Source organism: Lampetra planeri, chromosome 39 (assembly GCF_965212315.1).
Source record: "Lampetra planeri chromosome 39, kcLamPlan1.2.h2, whole genome shotgun sequence".
Classification (NCBI taxonomy): Eukaryota; Metazoa; Chordata; class Hyperoartia; order Petromyzontiformes; family Petromyzontidae; genus Lampetra; species Lampetra planeri.
In genome coordinates this window covers 7,170,350-7,193,701 of record NC_136145.1, presented here as the reverse complement: position 1 = coordinate 7,193,701, position 23,352 = coordinate 7,170,350, and the positions used below count along the sequence as shown (strand labels likewise).

General features: G+C 45.0%; 1 protein-coding gene across 2 annotated transcripts; it reads right to left on the bottom strand.

The window, feature by feature from the left end:
• Nucleotides 1-284: 284 nt before the first annotated feature.
• Nucleotides 285-19,213, bottom strand: ERI2 (ERI1 exoribonuclease family member 2). Of its 2 annotated transcripts, XM_078612697.1 has the most exons (10): nucleotides 19,150-19,213; nucleotides 17,946-18,049; nucleotides 16,521-16,594; nucleotides 14,830-14,913; nucleotides 11,694-11,821; nucleotides 8,553-8,709; nucleotides 7,513-7,613; nucleotides 6,636-6,717; nucleotides 5,287-5,378; nucleotides 285-3,793 (listed from the first exon to the last, which is right to left on the bottom strand). In XM_078612697.1, the coding sequence occupies exons 2-10, from the start codon at nucleotides 17,972-17,974 to the stop codon at nucleotides 2,639-2,641; spliced, it is 1,902 nt and encodes a 633-aa protein (XP_078468823.1). In that variant the 5' UTR covers nucleotides 17,975-18,049; nucleotides 19,150-19,213; the 3' UTR covers nucleotides 285-2,638. The 2 variants fall into 2 exon arrangements, with proteins under 2 accessions (XP_078468823.1, XP_078468824.1); XM_078612698.1 differs by lacking the exon at nucleotides 285-3,793 and having other exon boundaries at nucleotides 4,635-5,378.
• Nucleotides 19,214-23,352: the final 4,139 nt, after the last annotated feature.

Here is a 23,352-nt window from a genome sequence, read left to right as displayed (position 1 = left end):
ATTTTAAAAGAAAAGGCATATTTTAATATATATTTTTAAAAAAATACATTTATAGTTATTGAAAATGTTATTGTATTATTTATTTAAAAATAAGAAAGTTATTTTAGTATATAGTTTAAAAACAATTACATTTATAGTTCTGAAAACAATAATTTATTATTTATTTTAAAAATACATAAATGTAGTTTTATTTTAAAATAAAATACATTTATTTTATTATTTCCCTTCTACGTGACTTTACCGAAAGAACCAAGAAGAAGAAAGGTATGGTCACATCAGCCGCATTTGACAGGGATATAAATGTGTTTATTACAAGTTGTAGTGATACACACAAAACATGTAAATGCAATGATAAGTTCAATGGAAATGTAATTCCTATCCGAAACGTTATTTCACTAAGCATTCATATGTTCACGCCGTATATATAAACACAAGTGCAGTAGTGGAAGCATACATTGTTACATAATTTGAAATGGACACGTTTGTAAAAAGATAAAATAAAAAAACTCGTTATATTGTTTTTGTTACAGTATAATTTCGCATAATCTACTCGATGGGGACTGCGGTTATAGGCGGATTTGTGAGGATATCGGATGTGTGAACATCCATAGAGAATTACCGTGACACCGTGCACACACAAACAATGCACTGGCACCTCATTTGCCAGTAACAAAATATGAGAATTGTTTTTTTACCCTTTTATCTGGCAACATAACTGACACCTTTTTTTACAAGGAGTCATGTTTGCATTGACCACAATACCTGCAGTCGGAATGCAAACAAAAAAATAACTCCGATAATGTATGCACTGTCCTTGGAAATTGATTGATCCACACCCGAGACAGCTTTATTTGTTGCTAGATAAAAGGGTAAAAAATTAACCCGTAAAAACAAAGTTTTTCACTATAAATCCTTTATATGCGTGGCAGCGAACTTAACATAAAGGATTTAAATATATATTCGCCTGTGGAGGACGTGGGGATCGATCCCGCGACCTTTGGCATGGGAAGCAAGGGCGCTACCAACTGCCCTACTCCGCCACGGCCTGTGGAGGGGTTACGCTCTGGGCTCTTACACTCTGACGTTCAGCCAAAGCCATGAATGCGTTCTATTTGAATATATGTAAAATACAAATTTTTTGCCTAAAAAGTGTAAAATTTTGGGATTTTTTTTTCACGAACATTAATTGTCTGGCACAACGAGTCTGTGTGGAAAATGTCAGCTCGATTGGATCACGGGAAGTGGGTTAAAAAACGACCGAAAGATTTGCACGGTCCTAAGCAAGCAAGCAAGCACGCAAGCAAGCACGCGAACTTAATATAAAGGATTTTAAAAAAACAATTATCACTGCACTGGCTGTAGGCGGTCAATTGGTCAGGGCAGATTGACCACTTGTTGCTGCTGCTGAACCTGAAATTAAATGAGGGCAATGATTTGTTGGCACGAAGTCAATGTGCCGATTTGTTTAATTGACTAAACGTGCAAAATAAACACAATCCACTTGTTTTAACCATTGTCATTTTGTAAAATGTTTCTGTTTAAGTAACGTAAACACAATGCTAAATTGAACTCCGAGCTGCAGTGCCACTCGTTGGCAAGTCGAGGCATTGCCATTCTACACACGGCAGTCAGCATCGGCCAGGGGTCGGGAACCAAAATGACAAAGAGACAATTGTTGTGAAATCGGTACAACAACAAAAAAAACACCCTCAATATTTCAAGAGCCGCAATGCAAATGTGAACACGAGACGGCGATGCTTCATAAATAACGGTCACGTGATCAAGTCACACGTTGGGACGCTCAGCAGCCTTGAGCCTGGATCGTGCCTGTATGGGCCGGCCACCGATGCACTGCATCAACCGTCGATTGTTGTGCTGCACTACTATGCTCCCCAGTTTATTCATTGAAATATTTCACTTGGGTAAACCGCTCGAGATGGAACATCTCTCGTTTGCAAGGGTGTCAAGTCAAACACGAAATTACTCGCATGCGCGTTTCAATCTGCTACAAGTTACAGTATATTTCTACAATGTCTAATACATTTACAGCGTCAAGAACATTCACAAGAGGCCAGGTGCACATGAAGGTCACACCGTGCAGTCAGCGTTCACGAAACCGCATTGGCCAGCGTGGTGAAGTATGGTCAATTAATCCCCAAAACTCAAACCATGGGAAGGCCTTCATCCTGCAGTGCTGACAAGGCTGTATATATATAGACACATATGTCATCATATGCAATCTTTAGGGCTGTTTTCTTTTTAGTTGTCTCTAAGGACAACATTTGGGAGTTTAAGGCTGAAAACACATTTGTTTTTACTGTAGGGCTGGTCAAAAATAGAAAGTAATATCGCTGCACAACTTTTATTATCTAAAAAAAAAATCGACCATGCACACCCTATAATTGTATCCATGATCAAATCATTTTTCATTCTTGTGCGAAACTCACATGGGCATAAATCATCTTATGACAGGCCCATTATACAACGTACTCATATCCTTGGGAAAAATGTGGAAATGTGGAGTCGGCATTGTAAACATTAGTTATGCAGTGTTTGGACATCAGACCACGTGATTTCTTGTGTGCACCTTGGGCAAGCTAAACAGTAAAACAGGTTATAGTCACAAGGGCAGAAGTTTTCATTTGAACTGCTGGGCCAGATAGGCACTCTCCCATTTGAAAAATCCGCAGCCATTGCAGTCTCCATCACAGCCAAGAGCTTTGCTAACACGGCAGGAGAAGAACATCCTTCCCTCGTTCGGGCCCGGCTTGGAAACGGTGCGTCGTTTTGAGCGTCGCCCACACTGACACAGAGGTGGGGTCACCTTGCCCACGTACGAATGTCTGGAAGTGGAGGTCACTGGCGTAACCGTCATCGATGTCCGCGAGGTGAGATTGACAGGTGTCGGTGTACCATTCCTAGAATCGCTTCCACGGAAGACGACATCTGGTGAACTTTTCTTCTCACCGCACAAGACAAATCCTTCTGCGGGTTTACAATTGCCGGCCTGTGGGTTTGATGGAGTCCGCATGCAATTTGTGTTTCGCTGTTTCAAAGCGCTGCCCGTCGGTGGACCTGGCTTTTTAAACAGCCCATTCTGAGGTGTATAAACGTCACATTTTGGCGTAGACATGTCGCACACACGTAACGTCCGACTGCCGCACATCGGAGTTGTGAAGATTTGTCGATTTGAGGCGTCATCCTTCTGTTGTTTTGAGTAACCCTGGATGGGTGATGCGAAGCCACCACTGCGCACCAGAGGCGGTGTCATCATCTGCTGCCCTCCAATATGTTGATCATTCAAGTTCATATTGACACCGCCTCCACTACTCATCACGGTGGGCACCATGACATGTTCAGCAGTGGTCGGTGACCGACCAGTATTGACAACATTGGGACTATCGTGCAGAAGTAGCCTTTGCACAACAGACGTATCCGGTGCTAAATATACACTTCTCCTGTCAGTTTCATTCAGATGTCCTACGGACACATTTCCTGCTATTAAGGTACGAGGAGAAACAATGCTCTGGAACACGGAATTGTGGGTTGTTGAAGAGCTGCCATGACCAAGAAAGGGATCACCATTGGTGCTGTTAGACGCAGTGGGTGTACGCACCTGGGGCCCATTTTCTTTGCCGTTCGAGGCTTCGATTGAGACACGTTTTGTGTTAATCTCCGAATGCTCAGAGTATATCATTGCTCCTCTGCTGGGGCCTGCTATTTCATCAAGCCCTTTGCTGGACCCCCTCTCCTCTGCTGGCTTAGTGATCGGTGGGACACTTGATCGATATCCCTGGTTTTAAATGACAGAAAATGAATCAAATTACGGGACTGTAAAAATAGGGTTTTTTTTATTGTGCACATAACTTAACATTTTTAACAAAATAAAATATCACGTTGGGAAACAATCATGAAAATTATCTAAGGGACCGTTCAACATCATCAACATGTCGCAGGCAAGCTATTTGTACGCCGAGGGCACGTAAGGTGCAGCCGAATGAACAATTTTTTAATCAATAAAATGTTATAAAAACTCTTAGCAGATTTTCCCGGAGGATGGAGTGGAGGTACTGTGATTAGCACACTGCGATCTGAACCTGGAGATCTGAATTGAATGACTGGCAATGGCTAACATCAAGCGGTGAGCAATATCTAAACCGGACTTGGGTAACCCTTCCTTTAACAACCCGCACTGACCAGCTTGGTGAAGTATGGTCACACAAGCACTCCGACTAACGCAAGAGCCGCATAGCAGAGGTCGCAACCGGGTACCCGATACCCGTACCCTACCCGATACCCGGCTACCCGTACCCGGCCGGGTACGGGTACCCGTTTGCGACCCTGGTGCGGCCGGGTACGGGTAGGCCGTGAGTCACTGGTGAGTAGCCGTTTGTCACTCATTTCGGGTAGGGTACGGGTAGGGAACGGCTACCCGTACCCGGCCGGGTACGGGTACCCATTTGCGACCCTGGTGCGGCCGGGTACGGGTAAAGAATCAAAACCCTTTTGCGACCTCTGCCGCATAGGTATAAAATAAAATTAATCACGACGTTTCGATTGCAACACAAGCAATCATTATCAGGTGGGAAAACCACAGCAAGAAAAAAAATTGCTGTGGTTTTCCCATCTGATGATGATTGCTTGTGTTGCAATCGAAACGTCGTGATTTATTTTATTCTATACCTACGTGACTTTACCGAAAGAACCAAAGAGTATGGATTCCTGCAGTCACGAAAGCTTCAAGTCTAGATTTAACACAAGAGCACTGGACAAAGGGCCTTATTATTGTAATTATAGATTTACTGGTGGTTCATTATGTGCCACCTAGCACCCAATGATCTAATCAGGATGTGTTACCTAGCAACCACGAGCGAACAGTGACCTGACCTATTTTTTTGTATATGTGTGTGCATGAGCAATGGTACATTTATACGAACTTAATGTTACTTTATATAGAAACGGTAACAACGCAATGCGTAAAGGGGAAGCCAATGCAATTACTCAAGCCAGCGTTGATGGGAACTCTAAGAGACCCTCTAGAGGGTATTTTGTTGTAGTTTTACATGCAATACATGTGGTATGTGATAATACATTCATGGTTGTTAGATTAACAACTGTATAGAGGCCCTATATATTAATGTATTCTTCCATGCATTATTTCTGAGCGGGGTAGGAGAGGATGCATGCACTTGTGAATACATTTATAATGCTGAAAATGACGTTTTATCATCAACATCATCGTCTATAGCGAGGCACATCCCAGCCAGCGAGAAAGGGTGCACTCACTGCTCTATCGATAGACTTGGTGATCTTCATGGTGCATCCGTCACAAATCATCCTCCACGCCAGCTGTGCTGTATTTCTGGCATCATCAAGACCTGTCAACAACAACAACAACAACGTGTCACAAGATACAACGATCATCGCAAAGTGAAACTTTAATTACGGGTCCGAAACGAAGAGACGAGGAAGAAGGCAAGGGTGGTATCCATCTTAAGACGAGCTGAAATAATATAGTCTCAGATGGCAGGGACATATCGTAAGAAAAAGGGGGAAAATAACAATGGAAGAGAGGTGATGAACATGGAAGCACCAGGGCTGAGACGGAGAGGCAGGCCCAGAAAAAGGTGTTTTGAATTGGTTCACAACTTTGGACGTGGAGTTAGCGTAGGACAGGAATGAGTGGGGAAAAAGAGAAGGAAAGTATGACTTTCTCTCACAAAGCATTGTCTTTAAATTTCGATTTAAAGCTTTCGTGACTGCAGGGATTCATCTTCTAGGTTCTTTCGGTAAAGTCACGTAGAAGGGAAATAATAAAAAAATAAAACATAATAAAGCATTGTCTTTTAATCTGTCCTGCAATATATTCTGTACATCGGCCACTCAAACTCTGTAACAAGCTTAACACCATAACCTGTGTCGGAGCTATCGAGTGTACAGGAAGTGGTGCAACTGCACAGAGACTGAGGGCTGGAGGGGCCTAGGTGCCGGATATGGGGGGGGGGGGCCCATTAAATACCTATCACAATCCCAAACACGTCGTGCCGCTGACCATAGGAAGGGAGCTCGCCTCGGGGCTTTTCACTCACCACGCATAGTCAGCCAAGGACCGTCGCGCCAAAATGTGTGAAACCTCTCGCGTGAGCATTCGCATAAACCGCTCTTGCTGCCATACCAGAGGTCGCAACCGGGTACCCGATACCTGTACCCGGCTACCCGTACCCAGCCGGGTACGGGTACCCGTTTGCGACCCTGGTGCGGCCGGGTACGGGTACGGGTAGGCCGTGAGTCACTGGTGAGTAACCGTTTGTCACTCATTTCGGGTAGGGTACGGGAATGGAATCAAAACCCGTTTGCAACCTCTGTGCCATACTGGCGTCTCGAGGGATTTGATCCACGGATCACGGGGCAGGGGCGACGACATTTCTTCGAGGGTCGCGGTCCACTTCGAACGTCAAGGCCAGGCGAGATCTCAAGGAAGGAAGCACACTTGGGGAAGCGGGGCCAGGGGGGACCTCAGGGGGTTGAGCGCTGGAGAGCGGATACTGCCGTGCACTGTCCCGGCGTACACTCACACACTTGAATTGAATTGGAAATTGGAACGTGTGGTGCATTCAAACTATGCAGCCACGAACCTGAATGCTCTCTTCCAGTAAAGCATATACCAAGGTCCTGCAATGCTCCATTCAGACCCTTTGGCTTGCGTTCATAAAACATCTGAGGAAATTATAAATGGCATGTTTTATCCGAGAATAATTACACCGCCGATCACAAAAGAATCAAGCATTAGTCATCTCGAACTAACAATATGGTCCCTGCAGTTTTGTTACAGATGACAGTTATATATGTACCTCTAAAAGTGTTTCGGTTGTCACAATAGGTATTTATCTTGAAAGCATTCACACAGCTATCCACTACAGAGACACAAAGCCCGACGCGATTATAGTTTCTGTGGGGGCCGTTTATTAATGCCATACACAAGATCGGGAAACTCGATGGGATTTGAAGATAGGCAAGGGTCAGTGAAAAATATACAGAATTATTTCATTACAATTGAAGGTATGATATAAATGGAATGTTCCTGGTAAATTAGACCTTTTTAATGTTTGTAAAATAATTTTGAGCCCTTTGTCAAAGCAAATGGAACAAAATGTGAAAAAATGCCACAAAGCAGCACGGTGAAATGCATGTTAGGAACACGTGGATTAGAGAACAAATTAGAGACATTATTTGGACTTAAGGATAGCAAGGCCTGGGAAGGACACATTTCACTTCACATGATGACGATGACCGATGGATGAGTAGACATTACAGAGAGGACCACCACCATGCAGATGACGCGATGGGTTTATCTCATGTGCAGGAGCGACATGGATTATGGCTACACGACGTTTTTTAGGGATGGTAATGACACGGCGAGGCCTTCATTCAGCAGTAGATTGATCCTGGCTGGTGATAATATAATATAAAATGCTAACAACACTCTCACACACCAGTCTGTTTCTCTCTTACCCGGTAAGTTACTCTCAAATCAATCCAGCTGTTGAGAACATCAGGTCTTCGTATCTGTTTCCTCTGACACTCGCCCTTTAGACACACTCCTAGATCCCAGTCTGCAAAAAACAATAGCATCCAGCTTTCATTCAAGTTTAAATGTTTCATTACACATTGGCATGCGAATGTAATCGCTTAACGAAAATAACGCAACTGTTATGCCAAAGACTTAGAAATACAAGACCACGCAAACAAGACGTGTTGATTCTCCCAGTTAAATTCCCACATGGCAATCGATGTTACATCACGAGGCCACTTGGAACTCTCCGAGTGAGTAGTGCATCAGCTTGTTTCAGAAAACCCCAAGAAGATGATAAAGAGCTACTTGTGACGCCGCTTGATTTGAGTTCCGAATGGAAATGTATTTCTCTCACAATGCGACCTGCCAATGGACCGTGCGTGTACCCATTTATACCGCTGGGTAGACAGAGGTGGGGAGATTTCAGAAACTCGCACCGTTGTTTCAAGCGTCACCTTGGCAGAGAAAACCGGCGACCTCTGAATTGCAAATCCAGTGTGTGAACACCACTCCAACAGTCCTGATTTGAAGCTTTCGTGACTGCAGGAATCCATACTCGTTGGTTCTTTCAGTAAAGTCATGTAGGTATACAATAAAATAAATCACGACGTTTCGAAAAAACCAAAGAGTATACACTCCAAGGGGACCACTTTCGCCAATAAGACATCATCAGTGTGAGGGCCACCACACATTTGAAACCATTGGGGTTTGACAGCACAATGATGATGATGGGGGGGGGGGGGTATCTTTACCTTTGTGTAGTCGGGGGACGCACGTCAGAGGCCGCACTAAAGGCCGTTAGGGGCCACCAGTGGCCTGCGGGCCTTGCAATAAAGAACACCGCACTATATCAGAACATCATTTCACGACTGACAGGGCAAAAATGGGGTGTTCATGCGTGATAACAAAAAAAAACAATCTCAGAAACCCGGTAATTTAACCACCAGCAGTACACATCTGAACCACCAGAGTACATTACCTGACCACGTTACAAACGCACACGGCTTCTTGCCTTCGCATGCATTACTGTCAAGGTCTCTTGCAAACACAATGTTCTTCTCTTCTTGCAGTTTCCTCAGCCAGTGACCAAACTGCGAGAGGCAAATGTGCAAGGGCACGCCAGCCTCCACTTGGTGCTGGTGACAAACGAGATTCATTTCAGAACAACATCGTCAAGGCGCCCCTTCCCCCCCTCCAACCCAGCTTAAATATACGCTGCCAAGCCTGGTGGTGCCCATTCAGACGCTGTCTTCCTGACAGACCTGTTCTTCACCTGAGGACGGCTGCTTGCGTTGTGGCCGAAACGTCGTGAGAAGTATTTTATTATGTTTTATTTTTATTATTTTATTATTTCCCTTCTACAAGACTTTACCGAAAGAACCAAGAAGAACATCGTATTTACATGGTGCAAATTCCCACAATACTTCAGTGTTTTAAGATGGCACCCAATGCTACTTTACAGCATCGTAATGCCTTTGCTTTTGGAACAGGGAGGTAACGTATTTTAGGATTAACGGCTTAAAACTATGCTGCCTGTCACACTGGCTTGGTTTAAAGCTTGCACACTCTACACCGTTTCCATGAACCACTTGCTTTCATCATTTCACATGGTGACTTCTTCCCGCTGCATCACATTGAGCTGGTGGTGCACGACTGTAATCCAGTGCAGTGCTTTGAAAGTGAGGGTTAGTGGGTGACTCGAAGCGTGCGACTCCGTACCCATGGCCGCCGAGGTTGCCATCACTTGGCTGTTCAGGGAATATCGCTACTGCAAGTGGATTCATTTCCATCTGTACAGGGATTGTGAGCTAACCCTCCTCACACGCGTGGGTTGTCGCCGGACACTCCGATTTCCTCCCACACTCACAAATGGAATTGACCAAACACTCCATTTTTAGGACCGCAGAGATAAAAAAACGGTTGATTTAATTGTCACCGCACACGAGAAAGGTTTTCTCCAAGCACTCTGTTTTTCGTCCCACGTGTATAAACACTCATTCGTGGAGTTGGCCAAACATTTCAAAGACAGGATCAGGGAGCTTGGCGCATGTTCCGACTGCCTTCTCACTTGTCTGCGATTTCCCGCACCTCTGAATTATTCTGTCTCTCTCTGCAGTTATAACTTGACTCTCTCTATCCCTGCATATATGGGTGTACTAATTACTGTGTAATCAGATGTCTGTACACACACCCCTGTCATGAGACATATACATTCCAAGCTAAACTGTATTGGTCACCAGACCACATTTGATCCTTTGAGTGGGGTGGTGACACAAGTTTCCCCTGCTGTGTGTATGCCACTGCTTGATGATACTCGGTCTCCTGGAACAGAGTTCTAAGCCATGTGGTGGCCCATATTTTTCAACTCTACATCAAAAGTCACATGTATCAGGTTTCAGTGGTCAGAATATCAAGCAAAATGCATTGAGCTTTGAAATGTCAAGCAACCATTAACAAGACTATGGGAAATATGTGGAGAATCGTGATACGTACATGGACGTTACACATTTTAGTTACAAAACAATTACCAACATTTAACCTTGTACGGTTTCTGTTTTTGTACTTGCCCATAGATCGATTTGCATTAGATTTCAAAACATTGTAAATTGCAATCAATTGGAAAGATGATCGTGAGGAATCTCATAGTTAGGCGGCACAGGGGGAAAAAAAATGTTGGCAAGCGTTTTGCACGGCAGGTCATTGAGGAAGAGCAGGGTGAGACGAACACGGGTAGAGCAACATGAATGTGTAACGGCTTAAGTAGCGCAGGAGACGTTGACGGAGGCAACACGTATTTATTACAATTAAATCCAATACAGCAGAGTAACGACTCTAACACTCGAAGAGGTATCGGCCCCTTCACCCGGTTCTATCCGAGGCAGTGTCCCTCAGCTAACGTTTCCCCGTTAGCTCCTACACCCCTCTAACCCAGACCATCCTATAGAGGTTCCACCTGAAGACGGAAGCTTGTGTTGCCTCCGAAACGTCGTAATTTTTATTTTATTTTACTTTTATTAATTTGTAATGTTTTACCTACATGACTTTACCGAAAAAACCTAAGAATATGCATCCTATAGAGGCTAACTGACCTGGCCCAGCTTCGGCTCAGGTCCGACCCTCAGCCACACGAGCCTGGCCCTCACAAGGACACAGACCTCGCTGCTCTGAGGTCGCCCCCTGGCTTGCCCTGCTCGGCTCTTATAAGAGCAGCGAGTCAGGGTAGTAGTCCCAGGGCTAGCTAGCTGGTACTCTTAGTAGGTGAGTGAGTGGGTGAGTGAGTAGGTGAGTAAGTGAGTGGGTGAGTAAGTGAGTGAGTGAGTGGTGAGTGAGTGGTGAGTGACTGAGTAAGTGACCGAGTGAGTGAGTGGTGAGTGACTGAGTGAGTGACTGAGTGAGTGAGTGACTGAGTGAGTGGTGAGTGAGTGACTGAGTGAGTGAGTGACTGAGTGAGTGAGTGGTGAGCTAGCTGGTCGTCAGTCTTCACTGGCTCTTCTGGTGCAACGACTCCGCGAGCTCTCTCGCGCACCGCCTTATATACCCAACTGCCCCCCCCCCCCGAGGGGCGGGGCTGTATGCGGACGTTGATGTAGACACCCCAACGTAACGGCTTGCTACACCCCTCTACGTAATACCTCTACAAATGTATGGAGTGATGCTCGGAATAAACTTAACAATTTTTTTAATGTCATCAGGTAAGGCCCACCGAGCTGCGTAGTTCTTTTTGAGAAGCGACCCGGCCACAGATGATTGCTCAACGAAGTGGCTCATCGAGTGGAAATTCATTGCAGGCGAATACTCTAAACGCACGTTTTTAAATGTGGAGGAAAAAACCGAAGGACCCAGAGAAAAATCCACGCGACCACGGGGATAACATGCAAACTCCAAATATACAGGCCTGAGGGTCAAACCAATGACCTCCTGCATACCAGGGCGAGGGAATTAACATCTCGCCGCCACGGCACCATAATGTGAGACAGTGCCCAATAAAAACACAGCACTTGTAAAAAGAGGCAACCGAGTGATGATAAGAGATGTACGAGACATACAGGGCTGACAACCAATTACATTCTACCAAGAATGAGGAAAAATGTTTGACATCTATATTAGTATTACTTCTTACCTGCTGAATACCTGTAAGCTCTGTACAAAAGGCGGAGAGTAAAGGATGCTCCTGTGGTTGGAGGTACGTGCGAAACTCATTTTCAATTTGTCCATTGGCGGCATTCAACAGGACGGCAGGAAACTCAACTGACAACACAAAACATTAAAATACAATTTGGATTTATAAACGATTGATAGACAAATGCATCCTCAGATGCTGTACAGAAAGATTGATATTCGCATCATGTAGACAGTAGTACATATCATATATGTTCTCGTGAAAAGCCTGTCACTCGGACAAATGGCAAGAGGAAGAGGTCTGGAGCGTGGACTGGAATGGGGGCAGAAAATTCAGAGCACTGATAGCTGGGAGAAGACTTTGATATTTCCAGGACAGCAGAAAAGGAGCAATCTACCACACTTAGTAAGTGGTTGATCAAGGGATTAGACAGAAAGCATTGACATGCAATCCTGTTGATTACAATTGCACATTCAAGAGACGAGCAGATATCCCAAAGGAGTCGATTATGTTCAAGCTAGAGCACAGGCAGCATTTCTGAGATCATTGAGGTCTCAAACTCCAGGTACACGCAGTCTGGGATGAAGGTTGCGTGACAAATCTCCCCCTCGCCATTGGCATGAAATGAAGGGCTGCTTTGTATCCTGGGAACAAGAGATCCACTGATGGTGCTCTGAGGCTAGGAGACACTCTGCATCATGTCCTAATTCAAATAAGGGAAAAATAAAGAGACTAAGTGGCTGGTTCGCTCAGGTGAGTCATAATCCCCATGTCAAGAGTACATCAACAAAATCCCGGAATTGAATGCGAGTTTCTGCCAACTCCAGTGGAGTGATGGTATAAGCTTGGTTACGAATGATTGTGCAAAAAAAACACACTGACATTTGCATTTATTCGATTACATTTGCATATTCCAGCTCCAAGGACTAAAGGCTTTCATTTGTTTTGCATTTTAATTGTGTACAGGGAACTTAAGGGTGTTCTTTGGTTGAGGCTCAATGCTGTGACTGGACACTCTGTAATGCCATCTTCCAGGGACTACTCTCCTACATCGTGTGATGTTACATCTGCTGTTAAGAGTTTACAATAGAAGTTTCTTCATCTCAAGACCCAACGCCAAAATATAAGTGGAATGAACGTTAGACTAAAAATAGTATGTAGCGTGTATGTGTAGCCTTTTGCCATTCCACCGCTGGAGGCAGGGAACAGACGTGGGTACATCGAAGTAGTATACACAAATTGATTTTTCTTTACTGTCCTCTGCTGCCCAGTGCATCAAAATCCTCACAGTGCATATCTCTGTAATGATCCCATTGCTTTGGGACATGAGCAACTGCAGTATTATCTTCATGCCCACACATGCCACAATCTCATTGTCTTACATCCCCTGTAGACACCCCATCGTGTGGACTATCTTTCTTAGCTGCCCCTGTCTTCTGCCAATCGCATCTTATCTTTTCATGGCACGCTCTGCACAAGCCTACTTGGGTTTCACAACAGCGATGATATCTGTACTTTAGTCACTTAATCCATGTGCTGTTTTGCCTTGTATTTTTACATCAGTGCATTCATTAATTGAACCAGAGAATTGTATACGAACAAGCAGCGTGCGAGTTGATGGGAGAGATTTCCCTGGCTCTGCTTTTTTCCCCCAGGACTGCACTTTCAGCTATCACCCATGGGTGAGTGGGGGGGGGGGAAGGATACTACTCATTGGTAAAGATGTCGAGCATAGACGTGGGTGCATAGAATAACAGTACAAATGGATTTGTCTGCACTGGCCTCTGCTGGTCAATGCTTAGCAAACTCTGCAGCCATCTACGACAACCTGGTGTGCATGATGGTCACCCATCCCTGCTTAGCTTCCTGATATGTGATGAAATTGGGGACACTTCAGGTGATTTGAATCAATTTACCCAGACTATAGAGACATATATTGAATTGTCCGATCTTTCGTCCAACGAAGCTTGAATGCAACAGGCAGTCGACAGCATTGTATGGCATCATGCATTGGGGGCAGGTTTGGTGGATTGTGCAGAGATTATCATATGAGGAGATGGTCAAATGCAGTGGGCTGCAGAGTAGCCATGGGATGGTAGCACAGCAAGAAGATTCCTCACTCATCTGTGCAGACCTTTGGAGCATTAACCGCTTGAATGGATAAGTTATCTCTGGGTACTCTGGTTTACTTTCACATGTTGCCTGCCAGCCAAGTCGCCCTTGAAAAAGATAATCGTCGCTGAAATGGGCTTTAATCGGGAAATAAACTTCTGATTCTGAACTTTCCATGTAAACACTCATTAAAAAACTAATTGGTCAGACATCCCAAAGCAGGGCCTGCTGAAAAAAAGACTCGGGACTCTATTAAACTATTTATTTTATTTTACCAGGTAAGGCCCACTGAAGTTGTGTAGCTCTTTTTCTGAAGCGACCTGGCCACAAATTATTGCTCAACGAAGTGGCTTATCGCGTGGAAATTCACTATAAGTGCACGTTTTTAATGTGGAGGAAAAAAACTGGAGGACCCGGATAAAAATCCACACGACAATGGGGAGAGAACATGCAAACTCCAAATATACAGGCATCAGAGTGGAAATCAAACCCACTAACATCTCGCCACCATGACTCCGTGAGGCCCTTCTAGATTCCAAGAACACAGGATGAGATGTTACTATCCTTTGTGCAAGCACTTCCAAGAGTTCATGATCAGTGAGCCTGGTGAAATTTGGGGAGCGCATCATCAGTAGTGTACCTTTGGTTCCTAGGGTGTTTGGGCCTTTCACACGATACACCATCCCCAAAGGCGGCCAGCGACAGGGTGATCAATCCTACGCTTGCGTCCCAATCCCAATTAGTCATAGGAGTTGCCTTGTTGTTGATAGCCAACATCCCATGGGACTATGCATGGCAGGGGCGTCCTCCTCCCTGAGTCAAGCATTGTTGACCGCATACCTCCTGGCCCTCTCACTTCGGGGCCCAGCTGGGGTCTTTCCTCTTCATCCAGAGCCACTGACTGCCGTAGAAGACACAGATGACTGTAAGCTATAATATGGGGGGGGGGGGTTCAATATAATTGTTGAGATTAAATATTGTAGTCAATACGAGTGAAATTAAGCGAATGTAATACTCAACGTACTTATTTCTTGCCCATTGCGTGGCCGTCCATCATTCCAGCAGGTTGATTCAAAATCAATGACGATGAGGTAGGCGAATAGTTGATCTGTGAAATAACAACAAGGCAACAGTGAAGCTGCAGGAAAAGGATCGCGCCCGAGGACATGAGTGACATGATGCTTCATTAGAAAAAAACGACATTAATGTAGGCAAAGACGAGCCCTGTAATTACTTGCTCACATCACTGATAGCACTGGTCAACACATTTTTTCTGGCATAAGGTATTCCAACGGGTTCAAGGTAATTTGGGGTGCCGATTCCAAATCTGGCATCAGTTTTTGTCTATCACATCATGTTTTTGAGATATCAAATATTGCATTTTCAATAAAAACTGCAGAAGAAAAATATTAAATAAATGTGGATATCTACATAAAATTATATTATAAACACACCATCCTAAAAATACAGCACCATATTTTAACACTAAAGCAGTCACTGACTCGCAACAACTTGCAATCATAAGTGACAGAGTTAATTTCGGGTAGAATCAATGAAAATGGGGTATGCCGATAGCATAAAATGAGATGTGATAGAGCAAATCTGAGATCAAATTTGGAATCAGCACCCTGAAATTAGTCTAAAACAGCTGCAAAAGTCCAGGCCAGAATTTTTTTTTTGTTGACCAGTGTAGTAGAAATTTCTCCAGTAAGGACGATCCAAAGCGCTTCTCTCGAGGGTGATTTGACTGGAGTGTTACCCAACTATAATGCTGGGAGGACACAGGCAAGGCGATTTAAGAAACTTCCACCAGAGTTTTAACTGGAAGATCGAACCATGACCTCTTGATTGCAAGTCCATCGTGCATCCGCTTTAGTTTGACTTCTGGTCATTATTTGTGAGACATTTGTTGAATCAGTTCCAAAGTGTTTCTTGAGCTCAATGAAGTCATGTGTTCAATTATCAGATACCCAGATGATACTATATTTACAAGGCAAGTAATACACAGAGTTACTGCATTCACTGTATCGACGAATTGAGTGTAAAATGTCCAGCTATACCACCACAAATTATATCTACAATATATTTAAAAGACCGTATGTAAACATTTTAATATTGGTCAGAAATTGTCTCAACAAATAACGAATCGGATTGGGTACTTGTGTCACATTCACGCAGCCATGGGAACTTTTATCTTCGGGGCTGTGAATGTCACAGATGTTTATCCATCACTGCAAGCATCCTAGCCAGGCACGAGGTGTGAATAATGTCAACCTGGTAAAAATGCGTTTCTAATTTTAGAAAGCTCAGCTACCTGTGATGTGTCTTAAGTAGTTCTGAGCACACAGTCAACTCGTACATCCTTGTGTAATCAAATTTGTGTGAGAATGTACGTTGTGGGCCCTCGCCAAAGGAATTTGAAAACTATATTTGGCCCTCGGGAAGAAAAACTTTACCACTATCTGCATTAAAGCAATACTCGAATTCAGACTAATTGAAAAATTAGGTTTATACGCACTATACGGTGCCTGAACTTCTGCCAGTGAAATCACATTGTGGAAATCTCAATGACCAGACCCATCAATGAAAATCCAATTTTCATCACCAAACGTACAAAAGTCTGAGAAAAGTGTGCATGTATGTACACGAGCAGAACGATGGATTAATACAGACTGTCACTTCAAACATCTGTTAAGCAAATACATTTTCACGTACGTGATCGTACTCGTTTTTCAGTTGCTCCAGCAACCGACGGAGATGACGTCCGTTTTCTGATAAACCCAAGTTCCCTGGAAGAGAAAAGCAAGCTGTAATGTCAAAATGTCTGCCCATGGCATCATTGCCCTCAGAGGGTGGGTATCATGGCATTGCGACGTTGCGTGCCAGAGATCGGTAGCGCGTTTGCGGAGGCTTTTGGTTCGATTTCAGTGGCTGCCCTGGTTAATGCTTCCAGTAAATTAAATACTGCATCCGCTCCTTTTGCAGCGGAGGTTTCAAATCTTACGGGACGTTATTCGAGATTAGAGTCGGTCACGCCTTGCAGTGCCCCTCGGTCCAACTTAAATATTAATCTCAGATTATTTATCCGTGTGGTTAAAGCCACTTTGCAAAATTCACCCTCCTAATTCAAAAGACTGAGACACCGGTGACACACACCGTCGCCGCGATATTTAGCCTTGCGTTATAAGAATGGCGCGATAGACCAACATTATGATAATAGTTTTTTTACCCTTTCATCTGGCAACAAAACTGACACCTTTTTTTACAAGGAGTCATGTTTGCATAGACCACAATACCTGCAGTCATAATGCAAACAAAAACATAACTCTGACAATGTATGCACTGTCCCTGAAGTTGATTGATGACGCCAAAAGGCGCCTTTTGGCGTCATCTGGTCCAACACCATGTGAGACTAGGCTCTAAGAAAAGCTGTCTCAGGTGTGGACCAATCAACTTCAAGGACAGTGCATACATTATCAGAGTTATATTTTTTGTTTGCATTATGACTGCAGGTATTGTGGTCTATGCCAACATGACTCCTTGTAAAAAAGGTGTCAGTTTTGTTGCCAGATGAAAGGGTAAAAAACCAATTATCATATTTTTACTGGCAAATGAGGTTCCAAGACCAACATTACTCAAATACTATTAATATAATTCCAGGGAAACGCGTGAAATGCACAGAATTAGATGGGAGAATAATCCCAATACAATACAAATAGTTTTATTTTTCAATTTAAAGCTTTCGTGACTGCAGGGATTCATCTTCTTGGTTCTTTCGGTAAAGTCACGTGGAAGGGAAATAATAAAATAATAAAAATAAAACATTAAAATACAATTCTCACGACGTTTCGGCCACAACGCAAGCAGCCGTCCTCAGGTGAAGAACAGGTCTGTGGGAAAGACAGCGTCTGAATGACAGCCCTGTTCTTCACCCGAGGACGGCTGCTTGCGTTGTGGCCGAAACGTCGTAAGAATTTTATTTCATTGTTTTATTTTTATTATTTTATTACTTCCCTTCTACGTGACTTTACCGAAAGAACCAAGAAGAAGAAAAATACAAATAGTTGTTCTGAGTAGACGTCAGCTGTCGTGTCCCGGTGGGGGGTGGGGTATAGGGACTTCCCGTCCACCCCCCCTCACTTTGCCAGTTGCTTCGTGGTTTTCTTCATCGCTCGCAAGCTCGAGTTGTAAGCGACGTTGATCCCTTCTTGTCAAGTCAACCGGCTCCGTAAATATGTGAACATCTGTAAAAAGGAAAATATAAACACCAAGGCATGAGACACGTGTCGTCGATTAATCGATTTCCGAAGTTAATTAGATGATTGCGCGAAAGAAACAGAAAATATTCGTAAGTAGTATTTAAATCGTGTTAAATTAAATTGGAAAAACGAGAGCCACGAGATTATTATTTTCACTCCACGGAGACAAAACTAATCGATTATATATTTGAAAAAAAAAATAAACAATTCTAATATCGTTTCAATGTCAAAAATATAATCGTTAACACAGCGGCTGAATCGAACATCGAAGCATTATACACTGTGGGTGTATACCAGAGGTGTGGACTCGAGTCATGTGACTTGGACTCGAGTCATGAATTTGATGACTTGCGACTCGACTTGCATAACAATGACTTTGTCCCACCTCTGGTGTATACGCAAGTAGTTTACCCCCAAACTCGATGGTAAATCGATACGCAATTATATTCTTAGGTTTTTTCGAGCTCATCAGACTATGGCTACCATAGTCTGATGAGCTCCCCCTCCCTCTCCCTCCCCCCTCAACTCGCTTTTAAGGGATTACATCTTGAATCATTGCCTCACTTGATGCAGCTAATCTGGCTGTGACGGTCCCACCTGATGACGGAGACTTGTGTTGCCTCCGAAACGTCGTGATTTTTGTTTTTTATTTTACTTTCTACGTGACTTTACCGAAAAAACCTAAGAAGATGATTCCTTGCAGTCACGAAAGCTTCAAATCTAGAATTTTTCGGTAAAGTCACGTAGGTAAAAAATTAAAATTAATAAAAGTATTTTTTATTTTAATTAATTTAATAAAAGTATTTTTATTTTACTTTTATAATTTTTTTACCTACGTGACTTTACCGAAAAAAACCTATGCATATGAATCCTTGCAGTCACGAAAGCTTCAAATCTAGAACGATACGCAATTGTCATCACGAACCATTCTCAATCCCCCGCTGGATGGAACCATCCGCATAACGCGATCCGCGACAAACAAAACATTGAAGCCCTAAAAACACGAGCTGATGAATGATCTCATCGCTTTCACGTGGCTGAGCACAACTTGACATTTAAAAAGTATCACACAAACGCAGCGTCACCTTAATTGATGTTTTTTTTAAAAACAAAAATCGCTCAAGAAAATCAGCCGCGTGGCGGGGGAGAGAGACTTTTTGAATCTATATCCCAGTCATGACGTCACGTCCGCCAACCGTCCCTGCACCACCCACCCCCTCCCCCTCCCTCCCCCCCACTCCCCCCCTCCCATTCCGTCTCCCCCCTCCTTTCCCTCCCACACCCACTCCCTCCCCTCTCTCCTTCCCCCCCACTCCCCCTTCCCCCCCAACTCCCTCTCCCCTCTCCCTCCCCTCTCTCCTTCTCCCTCCCTTCCCCCTCTACCTTTCCCCCTCGCCCTCCCCCCAACTCGCTCCCCCCTCCTACTCCCGCCCCCCTCTCCCTCCCCCCTCTCCCTCCCCCTTCTCCCCCCCCTCTCCCTCCCCCTTCTCCCCCACTCACATCCCCCACTCACATCCCCCTCTCCATCCCTTCCCCCTTTTCTTCCCCCTCTCCCTCCCCCTTCTTCCCCCCCACTCTCATCCCCCTCTCCCTCCCCCCTCTCTCTTCCCCCCTCTCCCTCCCCCCCAACTCCCTTTCCCTCCCACTCACTCCCTCCCCCCTCTTCCTAATCCCCCTCTCTCCCCCCCTCTCCCTCCCCCCTCGTCCTCCCTTCTCTTTCTCGCCCCCTCCCTCGTCCAGCCCACTTTTCCTTCGCCCCGCCCCCCTCACCCCCACCTCTCACACCGCCCGTGCGCAGTTTTCTGGCCAAATCCAGCCCCATCATCATTCAACAGGCATCGAGGTGCTGTCAATGTGTGGTGCTCGTGCCGTTAGAATCAAACAACAAATAAAAAGTGATTTAGTGTTCTTGCCTATAAACATCTGGCAGCTCACCGGCATTAGTTCGGACAAACTAAGTCAGACTGCTGATGAAACAATGAATGCCGACACCGAACCAGAGTTTTGCTTGAGTTGAATTGGATGCTGCTATAATTCTGAATCCCACGCGACCGTGTGATATAATGTGTTAAAACATAATGTTGCTTAAATGAACACTGAAGCGGTTCTCATATGTTGGCAACCGTGAGTAAGTGGTGGAAATTCCACATTCGTGTGGCGGGGGGTGAGTATTAGAGGCCGTCCATAAATGATGTCACGCGGTTTTGGACGATTTTTTACCCCCCCCCCCTTCGTCACACGGCGTCACAAAAAGTCAGACCCCCCCCTCAAATATGACGTCACAAAAGCTCTGCCCCGCCCCCCAAAAATATAAAACATTCTTAAAATCGCTTTAAACTATTGTCATTGTAGTGCTATTTAAAGTGGCGCTGCACTCTGATGCTATAAAGAAAAGTCTATTTAATTACGTAGAACGTGTTGTCTATATTTATTTAAAGTTGCGCATTTTGATGTGACGTCACATTTCTTAACCGCCCCCCCTTGTCACACATCGTCACAAATGTCTGACCCCCCCCCCCCCAGGTGCGTGACGTCATTTATGGACGGCCCCTATCCATTGGACAACCAATGTCGATTTCCCCACAAAGTGGTACTAGTTTTATCGAAAGTTTCAACTCTACAGCTTCAACTCATCAGTCTCATCAGCAGTCAGGCCAACCCAGGAGGGTGTTAAACAGAATCTGTAGTTATACTGCAGGAGGAATCCGATGAGTTATAAAGATATTTTTTCTACAGATGTCCAGTAGGGGCAGGTCAGAACGTTACAACAACAAGGAATACAAAACAGGATAGGAATGCAAAGTAGAGGGAAAAGTAAACAAATCACTTACAAAAATATATACAAATAAAACGAAACGATTTTTTTTTATCTTACCAAGTAAGGCCCACTGAGGCTTCAAAGTTTAAACAAATAATACTAAACAATGTTTCCAACCACACAAAAATGTGTGAAGAGCACACAGTCTTTGGTGCATGTGTAGTGGGTTCGAATTAGGTGCACACACACACAGCTTGGAGGCAACACTATTTATTAAACGGTAAGTAATATAACACTGGACATGAGGTGGTGACCACCTTCCTCAACTCACTAACACTCTGGAACACGACACAGAGTGGGACCAGGCAGGTGACGGGCTGCCTGGTCCAGGACGACGACCCGGGACTTGAGGACTGATGATGTCGTCTTCACTTCGGAGTTCAACAGCCCCGCTCTGCGTTCACACCCCGCTTATATCCGCTCCGCCCAGGCCACGCCTCCCTTCCCAGGCCACGCCTCCCTTCCCAGGCCACGCCTCCCATCCCAGGCCACGCCTCTCATCCCAGGCTACGCCTCCCTTCCCAGGCCACGCCTCCCTTCCTAGGCCACGCCTCCCTTCCCAGGCCACGCCTCCCATCCCAGGCCACGCTCTCATCCCAGGCTACGCCTCCCTTCCCAGGCCACGCCTCCCTGCCCAGGTCACGCCTCCCTTCCCAGGCCACGCCTCCCTTCCCAGGCCACGCCTCCCTTTACAGGCCACGCCTCCCTTCCCAGGCCACGCCTCCCTTCACAGGCCACGCCTCCCTTCCCCCACCTCACGGGAAGGTCTGGGTCCCTCCACCACGTGACCCCCCAGGCACCCACTTGAGGCCCCCAGCCCTCGTACGGGCCGACACAGTAGTGACGTCCTATGTCACTACACATGTGCCAAACACCATCATCACCATAATTACTGTGAACCTCTTGCCTCACGGGACCACTGCTGCTGCTGGCAGTCGGTCACGTTTGGTGCCACTTTATTTTGATGTTTGACCAAAGATAAGATGACCACAACCCACTTATTCAGGAACCGATGATGGGTTTTTGTTCCATGAGAGTTTTTTTTCTGGGGGGGTTAGATCCCGTAAATATCAATGTGTCGTTAAACCCGCCACCACCCGACACAGCCAATTAGTAAGGTTTGTCACGTAAACAAAATGTGGCCAATTCGCTACTTCAACACACTGGTGGGTTGGAGAGTGAACCCACGACATTTTCAATTCGAGTACGACGTTTCGACGATAATTACAACCAGCATCATCAGACGATAGCCAGAATTGTGGATAAATCCTCCTCGTGTTGCGGCCTTAAATAGAGGGCTGGGTGAATGTGATGTCGTCCTCGTGAGCCTAGCAGGTGTGAAGACCAGAGGGGGGGGGGGGGTTATGTAGTCGTAACACATTACAATGGATGTCTATCATTAGTTGAGTTATTCACAGTTAATTAACATAATGCACATTATGTACGTACATTACCAATTTTTGGGGGTCAAAAATCGTCAAAAAAATTGGCCTCTGCCGTTTTTGGGCCCTAATTATCACACACACATTTCTCTCTGTGTGTGTTAATTTAAACTTGTGGCAATTAATGGACAGAGGTGCGGTGGAGTGTCTCGAGAACAATCCTGGAAAGCAGATATCACAGAGCTCCCCCTCAAATCCTCCCATGTGACCTTAGAACTACACAGTAAGGGGGGCATCACTACCCCACCGCTCTACTGTAGAGAATATTTGGCATCATGCCCTCAGAGGGTATCATGGCCTCGTGAAGTTGCGTGCCACAATCGATCGGTAGCGCGTTTGCAGAGGTTTTTGGTTCGATATCAGTGGCCGCCCTGGTTAATACTTCCAGTAAATGTAATACTGTATACGCTCCTTCTGCAGTGGAGGTTCAAATATTATGGGACGTTATTTGAAATTAGAGTCGGTCATGCATAGCAGTGCCACGATCCAACTGTGAAAGATTATGCTTGAATTACCCCGTACAATTATTAATTGTACGGGTCCACCAGATCTGAATCACAGAAAGTATAGAGTATTCCGGGGAAGCGTGGCAACCCAGAGAATTAGACGGGCGAATCATCCCAATACAAACATTGAAGAGTCTGAATTTAGGCAAAGTTTAAGTGCAGTTTCAAATGTAGCGTGATTTTTTGTTGTTCAGTCATGTATATAAATGCAGTACGTGCTAAGATCATAAATGCAGTACGTGCTAAGACCATAAATGCAGGACGCAAATCTACACACGGGTAATAACACACACACACACGCGGTGCATTTTACCTGCCTGCGCATGCTGACGATCACCACCTGTGAACATTTTTTTTTTACAAACATTTCCCTGCGTCAGGGTTGTGGGCATTTTGTTTTATCAGCCTTTCCAGACGACACGCCGCCACCACATAAAGTTGTCCGCAAAAACCACTTGCAGGAAGGGCACGGTTGGCAAAATGTGTAGGAGGAGCCAGACGGCATCAGAGTGGTGGGGGGGG